This window comes from Gavialis gangeticus, unplaced genomic scaffold (genome assembly GCF_001723915.1).
Source record: "Gavialis gangeticus isolate Ggan-Ray unplaced genomic scaffold, GavGan_comp1, whole genome shotgun sequence".
Taxonomy (NCBI): domain Eukaryota; kingdom Metazoa; phylum Chordata; order Crocodylia; family Gavialidae; genus Gavialis; species Gavialis gangeticus.
In genome coordinates this window covers 27,830,611-27,846,003 of record NW_017729025.1, presented here as the reverse complement: position 1 = coordinate 27,846,003, position 15,393 = coordinate 27,830,611, and the positions used below count along the sequence as shown (strand labels likewise).

The following is a 15,393-nucleotide window of genomic DNA, read 5'->3' as shown; positions in this document are numbered from 1 at the left end:
TGAATAACTGAAATTCTTGATTTGGGGACCAAAACCATCAAGGAATGTTTCATTTTGAGCAGACATAAAATGAAAATGTTGGGGGTTATTTTTTCACCAAAATAAACCCTTAAAAATGTGTTTCATTTCAAACAATGTATAATGTGGCCCAAAATCAAAATGGGACATTCCATGTTGGTGGGGGAGGAGGAGAGAGAGAAGAGACAGAGGAGGAGAGAGAGGGGGAGAGGGTGGGAGGCTTTTCTTTATTCTGTCACTGGAATTTGCTCTAACATATCACTGAACCAGGACAGATAAAATTCAATCTGCTGACCATTTACAGGCTCTGACAACTTTAATGCTTGCTGTCTTTCATTTTCACACACCTCTGCATGTCCTAATCCCTCCCAGAAGCAGAGGTCCTTGAATACAATCAGAACCCAGCTCTAGTGCAATTTCCAGATATGCAGAGAAGTAACTAGGAATTTTGGTACCCTGAGCACAGCCAGAGGGGAGAGGGTGCCAAGCATCAGTGTGTCAGCACAAGGGCTGCTGCTGCTGGATGGGCTGCCCCTCTGTATTGGTGCCCATGGCTGGTGCCCAGCTCATCCAAACCTAATTATGCTACTGCAGCTATTGTTTGAAAATCTAGGAATTCTGCCCACTGCAGACAAACATCCGTACTGGTCTTGAAACCTTAGTGATGACGTGAGTTAAAACTTCAGTTCATTTTGCAGTTCTTGCAGATACTGATGCAAGAATATCAGCAGCATCCTTTACCACATGTCACTCTTTTAAGTTGTTAAATAGTATGAACTAAAATCCTGGATCTGGACACCCTTAAACCTGGGGACATGGTGAAGTCCAATGATGATATTTTTTCCCATTAGCACAAGTTCATTTCTACTAGAAAGCAAGTGCCACAAACTGATGGTTAATGGAGTTAAGGCATGTGTTAGAGGCAGTGAAAGGATAACATGTTTTAGCTGGTCATAAACTAAGGCTACTAAATACTGTACCTTTACACCATAGCCCTGTCTTCTGTGCTTCTTGATGAATATCTGTTAAATACACACACACGCGCACACACATACACATGACTGAATTTAAGGGTTATGATATGACTGGGAAAACTAGTTCTGATTTACAACAATATCTAAAAACATCAAATTAAATTAAAATTACAATTATATTCTTTGCAGGAGGGAATCACTGGCTGAGGTTTTTTTTTCCTGTTCTATATTATTTCAGGTATGATCAGAACCAGAAATGCCATGAAACAAGCAGTTCTCACCCCTGTCCTATCTGGAACCAGGTAACAATGGTCCAGGGCACTGAAGGACTGGAAATGATGTCCTATAATTCAAACCCCATTTCCCAGTATATCATATGGGCATATACTTGCCTTCAAAGGAAAAATGTCTATTCTACTCTTCACTTCCTCCCTGTAATAAGCAGCGTAGCAGGCGATAGCTGAAGGATGTCCATTCTTGCTCTCTGATTTCTGAAAGGGTGCTAGCCTACACCAGTTCTCCATGGAAAATTTGAAGATTGCAATAAAATGCACTGTGGTCAAACCTGCCTTTTGTATTGCCTAATTAATTTTCCATTTTGAAATATCTGTCTCAGTAAAAACTTTATAGGGTGAGTGAACAGCATTGTTTCTAGGTACCCGTAGTTTGGCATAATGCAGGGCAGATCTTGGCAGAAAGAACAAAAATGAAAGAGAAGGAAGAAAAACCCCAGCAAACTCATTAGTTGTTGTATAGGAATGTCAAGCTAGAATCAATCATGACTCCTCCATCTTGTCTGTTCCTGACACATCCTTTCATCATCTCTGCACCTCTTGCATTGAGAGAACCTGACACCTGGAGACCAATGAATTAAAGTACACGCAACAAAAGAAAGAGATCTCAGAGTATGCAAACATTGGCAATCAAGAACTGCAAGTAAATTGGTTAAATTACTGTTTCATCAGTAATGGAATGAACTGTGTACATATGCTGGAAAAATATGAATCTATAGAAAGCTGTAGAAATTGTGGCTTTTTAAACATCTTTTTGGCTGTTATACATGCTGATAATAATTACTACAGACTGCTATGAGGCAGGCATCTAGAGTACTATCAAACAGCTTTGCTTTTTATTTCCCTGATTCAGAAATACCATACAGTTGGCATATGAGAGACTAGAGACTGACGTGAAGAAACAGAACATGTTACTGACATCAGAAAGTTAGAAAGAAAGCATAACTTCACAAAACAGCACTTGTTCATTACCTGTCCCAGAGGGTAGGTGAAGATTTTGCGAGCCTGCCCTGGAGAATTCTAGGTTGCCATAGACAGGTTGGCACCCAGGAATTTCGTACCCTGCAGCATGAATAGAGGATAAACCATGGCTAGGTATGGCTCATAAGACAGAGGAGTGGTAACCTAGCTAAAATACCTGCATATAAGCAGGTTCTGGCATAATTTGGATACTAATTAATTAAAATTAATATTGTATTACTTTAAAGCAATATTAAATCTACACACAAGTTGTTCCAGCTCACTTGTTTTTTTGATTGTCTTGTGAGACCAGATATAGGTCACGATAAATATTTAGGGTCAAACCCGAAAATGTAAGTGGGTCCAATTGATTTTATTGGAGCACCTGCTCACCCCACTTTTGAGTCACGCCCTTCTAGTTGCATTGTGAAAAAAAATCAAGTCAAACCAATTTCATATCAATACAGCCAGCAAAGTATTTCTGAGCACTATGGTGATAGAATGTTTAATAGTTTTAATTAAATCTGGGCTGAGACTCAAGTTCTGCATACCATGTACTGTGCACATCCAACAGCTGCAGAAGAATAGCTGCAAAATGATTGCTGCAAATGGAAAGCACAAAACAGCATAAACCTGAACAAGCAATATAAGCCATGATTAGCACAAAAAGTAGGTTCAGAGCTCCACAAAGGTACAACAGGTAGGCATACTGGCAGTGGGAGCTACTCCCTAGCATTAAGATCAAGCAGCACTGGTAAAGACATGGACAGACAAGACATTTACACTGGTGCTGCTGGCATCACACCAATGTAAATGAAGTAGCAGGCAAATGATGTTAACCCTTAACATGGAATAATTTTTCCAGTCTTGTAGCGAATTACTCCTGAAAGAGTCTGGGTAAGCCTATTGGTGTAAGTTAAACCAGTATGACTTTTGTCTGCTTGCATCCATCCCAGCGTAGCTGTCTGCCAGAGGCAAATAAACTATTGCCTGCTCTCCTACCTCCCCACTGCCCAGTGGTGAAATGCAGTAACAGCAGGAGTGTGATCTACCCCAAGATGGCTGCATGTCTGTCCACGTCTGAACCTGGTGTAACTTACATTGGTGTACAAAACCTGTGTAAATTGCACTGGCATATGTGTTCATTTCTCTATGCCCCAAGACTGGAAATATTCTAGTTAGTCCTTATTCAGGTGGAGTCCCACTGAAGTCAGTGGGAGTTTTCCGTCTGTAAACTCTGAGTAAGGATGACAGGATCTGGCCACACAGGGTGAATCTGCATTGTTCTCTTGCTTGCTTTCAAAATTGGAAAACACAACCTAAGACCACTTGCTATAGAGACAAAAAGAGTAAGTTTTTGTTCACATAACTGCTATTTTTATTTAACAACCAGCAACATCCCTATCGCTGGTAATAAACCTAATTGGCAAAAGGGGCACATGTGAGAATATCCTACCTGCCAGTATTCATGATTAATTAGCAGTATTGCCAGGAACTGTATGTATTTGTATGAACATCTTGGTTGGAATAGGGACATACTTTGAGAGCAGGCTGCAGTGTGGACATCTGAATAGAACAGAGCAATCTAGTGAAGTGGGAAGCCTTCCTGAGTCTGCCATCTTTAATGTAAACTGAATCTGGGAGCACTACATTTCAACAGTGATGGATACCTGGATGATTACTTGGCACCAGATCAAGAATGCTACATAAATGGATCTCATCACTACAGAAGTATCATGGGGTCAAATATGAAGGCCCTAATCCCATCCAAATAACTCCCATGGATGGACAATAAGTAAAATTCTGCTCAATTATATCAATGAAATCATTCCAGATTTATTCAGCTATGAACAGATCTTAGCCCTGTTCGACTTCAATGGAGTAAGGAACATATTTAAATAAAACAACCCTTTGGACTATAAAATGTATTTGAAGATAGCACTGCCAGTTTTGATTCTTCCACCTCTATTTGTATTGACAAATAATAATAACCTTTGAGCAGTCCCGTTGACTGACTCTGGATAAGGACAGCATAACGATGCCCATTGCTGGCAGGATAAGAGGCAGCCCATCATTCAATTTTCTAATTTAATAGAAAATTCCCCCATGAAATGGAATAAATCATGTAAAGCATCAACCTCTGTACTGAAACACAGATTTCCATCAACACTCAGAAGAACCTGATCAATGAATGACATCTGATTAGAAGGAATCCTGAAAAATCTATATGCTCTGTAGATGAGGGCTGTACTAGTACAATAACTGCACAGCACAATTTCATATAAGGCCCCCGTACTCACCATTAAGAGCCAAACATGAAAGCTGGTGTAGTTCTAATACATTACTATGTGCTCTGGCACACTTCCAGCACTCTAGCATCTTAATGAATTATAATTTAAATGAAACCTAAAAACACTGAAGTGTGAAATATTAAATACTCTAGTGTAAAAAATAAAGGAGTGTAGCTTATTAGTTTCTAGATGGTTTCATGCTTGAGTTGTTGATTAAACATTCAGAGGTATATCATTTTAGCAGGATATTTGAAACAAGTCTTAGGAAGCTCTGGGATGCCAGCAGTGATTTATTTCAGGCAAACTTTCTCATTCTTCTGGAATCTTTTGTGATTAGTAAGGTTAGGTAGTGCCTTAGGCAAACAGCCCTGAGCGGATGTGACACAGAAACGACTCTACCCAGGGAACAAGTACTGGGAGACACTGTGCCAGCAATGCACAGCAGCAGGAAAAGGAGACTGAGAAGCAAGAGAAGGAGTGCTGACAGATGTGCAGGCCCCTACTCTAACTCATGGTGCTTTACATAAAGCACCGTGAGTTAGAGCACTCCTCCCTGTCCCCCCAACAGACATTTGCCTATTGGGGCAGGGGGAATCAAGCCTGCCTGCAGGAGCCTGCCTGTAGCCAAGAAAATGCCCCTCTTCCCCAGCCCCCACCCTCCCACCTCCAGGGCAGTCAGCAGGAAGAGAGGAAGGAGGCAGTGTGAGCTGCTAGCTGGGGTTTGCCTGGCCTGAGCTGGAGCAGAGGGGATAGTGGGGAGCTGTGAGGTGGGGGGCTCTGATCTAGCCCCACTTCCAGCTCAAGCTGGGCAAACCCCAGCTGGCATCTTGCTCCCTCTCTTGCCTGCCCACTCCCTTCCTGCTGACAGCCCTGCGTGCAGGGCTAGATTGCATCAGCCCAGCCTCAATTGCATGAAAATTAACCCTAGGGAACACAAGTTCCCTAAGGCACTCATCTGATACCTTATTTGAGGAGGGTTAATATGTCACACGATCAGCTACTTTAAAAGCACTCTGCAGGCATGCACATATGTCATGGTATGGCTGTAAAATGCTTTCAGGCAGCTGATTGTGCAAAATCTGTCACTTATGTCTGCTCCCTTACTGTAGCTTTTGAAAGGTTTTAGTTTCCCTTCTCACACTTTCCCCAACTGTGCCTGGATCTATAAGCTGGCCAACAAGGGGAAACAGCCAAGGTAATGTCTCCTTGTTATGCACTTGAATTGCCCAGAACATGCAGAGCTGTGCTCTGCATCAGCCCCCAAGTCCCGGTCTGTCATTTTCGTCTGAGTGGGTTTGTACGTGCTCCTGGGAGTGGGGTTGTTATTGCCTTCCCCACCTTGCTTGTCTGAGTGAAAGAAGGCTACAAGGCAGTATGGCCTCTGCACGGAGAGTAACAGGGTTTATAGAAAGAGCAAAACACACAGCCTCTGATCAGTTCTTTCAGTTTGCTGTCTGACACAAATCACATGTGGGTAGACATCTGTGAGGCGGGAAAAATAAGGGACAGCCGGAGGTTCAGTAGATTTTCTCATCACACTAACTTATAGACCACACAGACATTAACATTAAAAAGGAGGAAAGGACAAATGGCTAACGTCTAAAATACCTTGGTATCGGTGGCTTTTCAATGAGCTGTCAATGGTATTTTAGATTGGGTATCTCTGCTTTCCTGGTATTATCAAGTTAATTCTGCACCTCCTATTTAATCTACAAATATACACCAGCATTTATGGAATCTCTGTCTGTACTGCCATTGTTACCTGATGTTATACAAATAGTCCACAATAGGAGAAGAAATAAAGGCCCTGAATTTGACAGAAACATCCCATTCTGTGCCTGCAATTTTGGGTTACAAAATTAAAGCCTGCTTCTAAAAACTGGGCCTTTAAAATCTTAAGGCAGGAAAAGCAGAGAATTCAGTAAGAAGTTTCTTTAAAGCCAGGAAAGACTGTTCAAATTAGTCAGCTAAAAGACTAACAAGATGCAGTATTTTTCTAATGAAAGATCAGAACTTGCATGGATCCAATAAAACCATTGGGTTGGACTCTTGAAGCCATAAAATGCAGTAAAAAAAATATTAGGACTGAAGACCTCCCATATGCAGGGTGAAATCTCTGTCAACGTACAGATATTGTGAGATGGCATTCTACAGTATGGATGCTAGAACCATACATTTTCTTTCATATACAGCTATCATGTCTCATGCAGATATTCTTGCCAAGGCATCTTAAGGCTATAAGTAAAATAAATGTTCTAGCAGATAGTGTTAGTATTAATTTTACTTGCTGTTGTTGTTCAGTGTTGCTCGTTGTATGCTCTTACTAGCAAGACCTGAATGATTGCCCATAAATGAACTAATGCAGAAAAATGCTCTCTGCTCTAAATGTGATGGATCTTGGCTTACAAAAGCTCTCTCCCAAAGGGATTTAATAACATCCTGTCTCAGATAATCAGTGTCAGTTGTAGTCACTCTAATTCAATTCGCAAGTGCAAGGTTGAAAGATAATTAGTGATTATATGATTTATTTATTTGCCTGGTATACAAATCTGAAAATGAATTTAGCAGCATTCCTAAATTACACAGGAAGTTGTTTTATCACTGGCAGACTAAAAGATCAGACTATCATAGATCATCTTTTATCCAAAAGAAGTTGTAAACTTTGGGGAAAACCAAATGAAAAATGATCTCAGTTCAGTGCCTGGCTTTTTCCCTTAGAAAGAAATAGTTGTAAAACCAATAAACAAATTTGGTTTACTCAAAAACAATATTTTATAGTTGCAGTAGGCAGCTGTTGTACTTTTTCATGAAGAATGTCCTCTATAAATAGCCTGATAAAGTGCTGATAATATAGTTTTTGGCTAGAAATAAGTAGCTTTTTATTACACTATAGTAGGGTAACATAATTCATTTTTCTTTGCCCGCTGTTGCATACAGCATCTTGCTCTGTGGGTGATAGAATAGAGACAATATCTTATGTCAAGTGAGGTCTTAACCCAAGTGTACTGTTGTAATAACCCATGTTTCCTTATTCTATCAGCCAAAGTATTGGGCTCCTATGTTCAATACTTCAAATAAAATCTTCAACACAGCTACCCAAAGTCATGTGAAATCGTTAGTGGCTATTGGTCTCTAAGCAAGCATGTCCAAGATTGTTTAAATATAGCTGGTACACTAATTGCTGTCTAGAGAAATTAAATAAGCACTATTAAGTCCGGAGGGTGGCAGATGACAGATAGTTAATTATAACTGATACAGACAAAAAGAACAATTTTATATTTTTAAGGAATAGCATGATGTAAGAGGGAAACAATGCAGCCCTTCCTCCCTTTCCCCCTCCACCCTTTTATATATGAGTAAATGTTGTAGCATCTGATAAGTTTAAAAATGTTTGGCTCATATATGGTTTTCCCTAAAACACTTTTCCTATGATAGAAGAAGATGCGTGAAGGTTTTTACAAACTACATTGAGGATGATAATGCTTTTCCTGCCTTCTCATATTTGGAGAGTTCATGGCTGCTCCCTTATTCTTTCCAGTGTATGTCTTGGGTGAGGTTGTAGTAGCTGTGATGGTACAGGAAATATCTGAGAGTTTTTTGTGATATCTTTTATTGGACCAACTGATCTTAACTGGGATTGGGGCATTATTAATATTTTTCTATACAGCACTATTTTTATCCTATGCTATTTATATTTAGTAGGACAAGTTGAAGAACAGCCCTGCCATTCTTTCAAGTAACAACAGCCTGCTATTTTGGGTGCATTTATTTATAAATCTGGCTTATTAATACGCAGAGGTAAAACTTTTACAGACCAAACTGGGAGAATTATTCATGGAACTGTATAATTCTAAAATTGGAAAGGACCACAAGGGTCATATGGTCTAGCCCCCTGCATGAAGCAGGGATGCTAATCCTACTGGAAAATCCTGGGTTGTACCACCATGACTATATCCCCATGTCCCAGCATGCCAACTGAAGAAGTGTATAGATATTTTGGTAAATCTTCTTTAGTGCAGCATGTGTGGTAGTCCTTTGGAACAACTGCCAGGTCAACACAGTGTGTCCCAGAACTTGTTTTAAACAGTGTGAATTATCTGACCCTGATGTAGCTGATCATCCTTTTTAATTGTTGCTAAGTGTGCCTCCTGGGTTGGGGCAACTGAAAAAGAATCACTTCCTCAACTCTAGCAGAAAATGCTGGCATTTGCACTAACAACTTGGTCTGATCCAACAACCATTAGCACATGACCACCAAAGCTCACCTAGATATAAGTGTCAAGCAACAAGTTCACAGTGAGTGGGAGTAGTTCCCTTGTCAAAGCCATTCTCAGAATTATCCAGATCTATCAACTGTCATTGAATTGGACATAGTACTGAATAATACTACTGCAAAACTCACTACAGTTCAGGATATAACATCATGTTTTTGGTGTTCCTGGAGCATCTTGGTCCATGTGTTTGCTTTTGGTTGGTCCAAATATTTACTCATGTTATTGGAGAGCATAAATTGCTTAGGATTTTGGGTTTTTTTCTTTCCAAGATCACTTCCTGCTGAAAGCAGGGAAAGATTTGTACAGTGCAGAAGGCTATTGACCAATAGTGCTGTTTTCTAAATGTTTCTAGATCCTGGAGCATCTTTTTCCAATTTGCGTCACCAGAAGTGAATAACATTCTGTGTGTCCTGCATACAGGATTTTGTTGAGTGTTGCAGCAATCAAATTATGGTGCAGAGTTTATACCTTGCAAAAGAATTTCAGAACCCTTCCCCCTGCTTTCATACTGGAGCAATAGTGCTTCGTTTGCTTCTGACATAGGCTACTATATTGGCCTTCTGGTTCAAGTGGGTAGCTGAAACCACTGACAGGTGGATTACAGTGTACAAGGGAAATAAAACAAATGCATAGCAAAGACAGAGATCCTCCCACTGAGCTGTGTGCTTACAACCATATTGTTTAATTTCTACCCTAATGACCTTCAGTCCACCTTTTAATAAAAGTTCATTTATACAGATGAAATCTGCTCCAGCACCAAGCTCAGTCATTTTCTGATCTACATGCTAACCTGATTGTAGACATACAGCCACCAGCTGAACACTATTATCATGTCATCCAACCAGAAACAAGCATATCACATCTTTAAGGTGCTTTTGCTGCTCAGGAACAGATCATATAGTTCAGTGGCGACACATAGTGGGTGCACGTGCACCCCCTGAGAGCACTGGTGCACCCCCTGACCGGCTGCACTTGCTGCTTAGGCGATGGGTTGGGGGGGCAGGTGGAAGCACCAGTGCCCCCCCTGCAAGTGCTGGCCAATCCCTGCAGCCCCTCCCAGATGTGGCCGCAGCCACTCCCAGAAGTGGCTGTAGCGACCAGCCGCAGCGATTAGTCGTTGTGGGATCAGCGGTGGGGGCCTCCCCAGGCAGTGAGATCAGCTGCAGGGGAACTTCCCCTGGGCAGCAAGACTGGCTGTGGGGGACCCCCTCCCCAGTCGGCAGGAGGGAGGGCATGTGACCCCCCGACTAAGGTGGCACCAGTCACCCATGATATAGTTTAACAGACATATAGGACACTGGCAGACATGCTACTCCCTGCTCTACCTCATAGTGCTTCACAGAAAGTGCCATGAGTTAGATTGCTGCCCCCAACCCAACAGATATTAGCTGTTGGGTTGGGGGAGGGGGTGGGGGATTGAGTTTCACTTTGGAGCCAATCAAGGAGGAGTTGCCTGTCTGTAGCCTCTCCCCTAGCTTCATCCCTCCTCCCAGTTCTAGTGCTGTCTGCAGTATTGGGGTGGGGGGGAAGGGAGGAGAAGGGAGGGCAGGAACTCTGGGCTGAGAAAAGGGCAAACCCCAGCCTGCAGCTCCCTCCTGCTTCCTTCTCCCCCTCCCTTCCTATAGCACACATTCCCTGCCTTTACCTGTGGCAAGTTAGGGTGATGTTGGTGTCTTTGGATAGCATGCCTTGTTGTTATGAGACATGGCTGGTTGTATAGTTTTAGAAATGAATTGGTTAGATATTTATATGGGACGGTTTGGATTGCGATGATCCTGTCTTGAGGAAGGGGTTGGACTAAATGATCTCTGGAGGTCCCTTCCAGCCCTAGTTTTCCATGATTTTATGAGCTATGATTATAGAGATCTCTAACTCACCTGTGTCTGTCCTCAAAATGCCCTTGCAATCTGAAGTACCTCAGGGCATGTCTGCAGAATCATGCTAGTAAGAGGAATCATTAATCATTAATAACAACAAGTTCTTCATTGCCAACCCTGCCATTCATCCTCCTGATTTTGCCCTATTGCGCTGAATAGATTCCACACCAACCAAGGGTGCTGTGCCGCTTTCACAGATGGGCACAGTGTGAAGCAGGCTGCAGTTCTGGTCAAATACAAATGATTTGCACTGTTGATGAGTGACCTCTATTCAGACTCTGCCATAGTCTGGCACACTGAATACATCAAGCAAAGATGTTGTTGTCTGGCTTAGCAAATGAATGTACATAAGAACATAAGAACTGCCATTTATTGGGTCAGACCACAGGTTCATCTTGGCCAGTATCCTGTGTCACACAGTGGCAGAGAGTGGATGCTGAAAGTAAACACAGTATGACCAGGGTTTTTTTTTCCCACTGTTCAGGGTTTTTTTTCCACTTTCCACGTGCAAACTCCAACACATGAAATATCTAGGAAGGTCTGATTCCATTTGATGAAGCCTGCTAGACCTGGCTCCAAATTTTAATAATAAAAAAGCAGTCTTTTTAAAAAGGTTCAACAGGTTGATGTGCTAAGTAATGAGTACTTAGGGCAGAATTCTGTTTCCCTTTGTGCCTCTAAATGGCAGTTTTCTAGCTGTCAACCCAGGTGTTTTCAGCTCTGACTTTATTATGTGGCTACATAAGCATGGATGAGTAGACTTAGCATGTGCAGTAGGGTTGTCCAGTGGCCTTGGAGAACATGGCTGTTGGTGGCAGGGGGTGAGCAAGAGCTGTGGCCATATGTTGGACCACCTCTGCTTGTCACCTCCATTATGGCAAGGCTTGCCCCCTGTCACCTGTGATTCAGTGGTTTTAGATCCATTGGACCCTCTCATCCAGTCTCTCCCTCTATCTGCTCGTCCCTTCCAAGCCTGCATCCCATCCCCCATATAAGTTTCTGCCTTTTGCCAGGGCTCCTGTCATGACTCTTGTTCATCCCGCCCACCAACTTCTGCCTGCTTTAGCTTCTTCCCACCCTTTGCTGCTGCTGCTACAACCCATGCTCTCCTGCCCATTCTGTTTCACACATCTCTATATTTCCATCAGACTGTTTCCATGGCCACCTCCTCCTCCTACTCCTCTACCTCCTCCTCTTCCTCCCACTGCCTCAGCACAGTCAAGGTTAACACTGAAAGCAAAAGAATGATAGTCTCCTGCCCCCCCAGTGCCTGGGCCTAACACCACAATGACCCTTGGCTGCCAGACAGAGCAATGACAAGAAAATTCTATAGAATCTATAGAAAATTTAGCTGCCAAACCCTAACATGTCTCTACTCTGTATGTGTAAACTGAGATTTGTCAGATGCTCATAACTTGGCTGTATGGAGCAAATGCCCATGGGGATTTCATTAGATAAATCCCTATTCCCTTTCCAAGTTTCAGGTCCTTGCAACCAAAGCACAGAAATTTCCTTTCTTAATGAAACAGCACAAGTTATTATTTTAACCTGGGAAAAAATAACATCTTTTGTGCTAATTTTTTTCAGAAATGCCCAAACCATTTTAGCTGAATGCTTGAAAAAAATCACCTGAGGCTGAGAGGTTGTATGGGCCTTTTCTGTCCCTGGTGAGGACGGAAGTTTTTCAGTCTGGTACCTCATCAGGCCACCAAATATATTAGAAGATTTGGAATTTAACAACAACCTGAACACAGTTTGACTGATGATTAAATTTGGGGGAAGGGAAGCAAATGCAGGGAAAAGTCAACTATAGTAAAATGTGAAGAGACCCAGTTTTTCCTGATGGAAATGAACATATGTTGTAAATATGCTTCTTTTTTTCAGAAGCAATGGCCAGTTTGGCCTTGATGGCAAAGATACTTTTAATTTTTGCTTCCTACTTCCATGGAGTAAGGGTGTTTGTTCTCTGCTGTGATCACAGATCATCTCAGAGGTATTTAGTCTACAAGAAATGATACCCTGTGTGCAAGGGTAGATCCAGGATTTGGCAAAAAGGGTTCGAAAGCAGTAATCTGAGCTACAGGGGCAGCTCTATCCCCAACTCCAAGCCTTTTCTTGCTCCCCCAACCACCAGACAGTGGTAGTGGCAGCAACAGATGATGGGTGGGTGGGTTCTCCCACCCTTCCCAGTTCCCCAGGAGCAGGGGCAGAGCAGGTGACTGCCCCACCCTAGCCCCTGCACAGCCCCCACACAGCTTGGCTGGGGTGGCTCTGAAGTTTCCTCTATCCCTGGGACAGTGGCAGGCTGGAAGGCAGAGAAGGGGAATGGAGAAGACATGCCTCTGATCATGGAGGGGAAGGGAGAGGGGATTCTCACCTCCTTTGGGGACATTAAAAAAGTCCCCAGAGGTTTCATGTCGGTCCAGGACTCCAGTCCAAAAGTGGGGTGCAGCTGCACTACTGCAACCCCTCTGGATCTGCCCCTGCCTGTGTGTTGTTCAAAAGTACTGGGAGATTTCCTTTATATAGCCAGAAGATCAAAGTTATTATATAGGCAGTTAAAATGTGTGTGTGATCCAGGGATACTTCTCACTGGAACAATGCCTGTTTATACATTTTGTACCTCCATGTGTTGCATGCATACCAGCCCAGCCTCTGGCTTCTTTACTATTTATTCCATCCAGGAAGAGCACACACCAGCTACAGAGACTTCTTCAGCCTGATGAAGGGTTTTTAAACCCAGAACCTTGCTAAAATTTTTTCCCCAACTATTTAAGTTGGTCTAATAAAAGATATCAGATTCACCCAAAGAACCTTGTCTACCTATGTCCTTGGACTAACATGGCTACAACCTACACCCCTGTACCTCCATAATAATTCTTACTATGTTTGCAAATGTGCCCCCTGATGTATCGGCATACTTGGCAGTAATCTGAGCCATCTATAAAACAGAGCATCCTAGGTGTTTGGGGCTTAGGATGGGAAACCATGAAAAAGAAAGACCAGAGCTCAATATAAAAATTGTTTTTTTATTTCTGATTTTTTCCCTTTTGCATCTTCTTCCCTTGTTCCATTGTCACAGATTTAGACTCCTTGGGCTAAATTCTTCAATGAGTAAAAAAATAATTCAGCACTGGCTGTAACGCCATTAAAGAAACTCAGTGGAGTTGCATGGGCGGGTCTGTATGTCACTTAATGCATTATATTTTTATTGAGGTTACTTCAGTCTATCATGTCATCATTTGTCCTTGCTGTTTATTGTATTTGTCATTGCATGCACTTTCCATTTTAGTTGATAGATCTTAGATTATCTTAATGTACCCTACACTTGCTCTTGAGATATCCATCTATGCCAGACTGTTATATACTGAGGACTTGAGATGGCCAATGAACAGTGTGGCCCCCAAACTGGAGAAGAGAAGCAGTGTGGGCCGGGGGGAGGGCACCATCCTGGGGGTTCAGAACTATGGGCTATCTTTCAAGCTCAGGTACCTGATGCAGGGCAGACCACTTCCCTTTTCTATGACTTTCTTTCTCTTTTCATCCTTTGTGTGTCTTGTCTAGGTAGACTGTAAATTAATCAGCTGGGGGACTCGGTCTTAATATGTATTTGTGCAATCTATAGTGTAACGTGTTACAATTTCAGGTAGAGACTTTAATCACTGTTGTCATACAACATACAAATAATAGTGGAAATAGAATTTTTGTGGGGTGCCCTGGTGCATGAAAGAGATGCGGCATCTTGAGATAACAATGGACAAATCTTGACTGGAGAAGGCTGGGGAGAGAGTGGCCCCAGAGGTGTGAAGGACAGCAGAGTAAAATCTAAGATAATCATGGGTGAAATTTCCTCTTCTTTGAGGAAGAGGCTGACTGGGGGTAGTCTTTGGAATAGGCTATTAATCTACAGAAAGTGTTAGCTATTGGATGTGCCCAGAAAAATGAAAGTATTTCATTTATATCAAGGCCTGAACCACTTTACCATACATGGATTAAGGCCCATTCTATTATTTGAAAGTGTTTCAGTAAAATAAAACAAAAATGTTAGAAAAATAAATCACCAGGTGTGAGCAATCAGAGCACAATTAAATCCATTATGAATTGACTGAATTATCCCTTTTCTTAAAAAAACCCAACTGTTGTGCAACATGTCTCATTTGGCAATTAAAACATCCGTAAGTTCAGGTGAGCTTTATTACTGCTTGGTTAACTCCTGTCATGTGCTATTTTCTATTCTTTATCTAGAAAAACAGAATGGGCTTTGCAGCAAAAAAATCTGTCTTTGTCTAGCTATTTAGTGCCAAGTCATGGGGACAAAGGAGCTTATTCTATAAGGAAAATACCTAAATACAGTTATATCAAAATTACATAAGCATTTAAAATTGGTTACTGGAAAGGTTTGTTCTATATAAGAGTCTATTAAAAATAAAATACCAGACATATTTGTAGATGCTACTTTATATAGAGTAAGTTAATGTTAACCAGTGTGGTGTGAGTAATTGATTTTTGTCTGTGGCAAAGTACAGACAGCCAAAAAGCCCGAAGCTGAATCTATTAAATCTTTGCAGGTTAGTCTAAGCTGAATAGATTGAACCAATAAGCAAGTGAACAGACATTCACTTTTGATTCCAGAAATGTAGCCACATGCCTGCAGTAGCCTAGCCCAGAAGCTGGGGGGGGGAGGGGGGTGGGGTGCTAGTGCATGC

General features: G+C 42.0%; 1 protein-coding gene across 2 annotated transcripts in view; it reads right to left on the bottom strand.

Annotated features, from left to right (window-relative positions):
* BEGAIN (brain enriched guanylate kinase associated) overlaps positions 1 to 15,393 on the bottom strand; it is a 310,010-nt gene that overhangs the window by 153,346 nt on the left and 141,271 nt on the right. The window contains exon 3 of one of the 2 annotated variants that reach the window (XM_019518557.1): positions 2,258 to 2,347. The exons of the other annotated variant lie outside the window; for it this stretch is intronic. Within the exon in view, the coding sequence (XP_019374102.1) occupies positions 2,258 to 2,347 (90 nt within the window). The remainder of the gene's footprint in view (positions 1 to 2,257; positions 2,348 to 15,393) is intronic. 2 annotated transcript variants of the gene reach the window in all.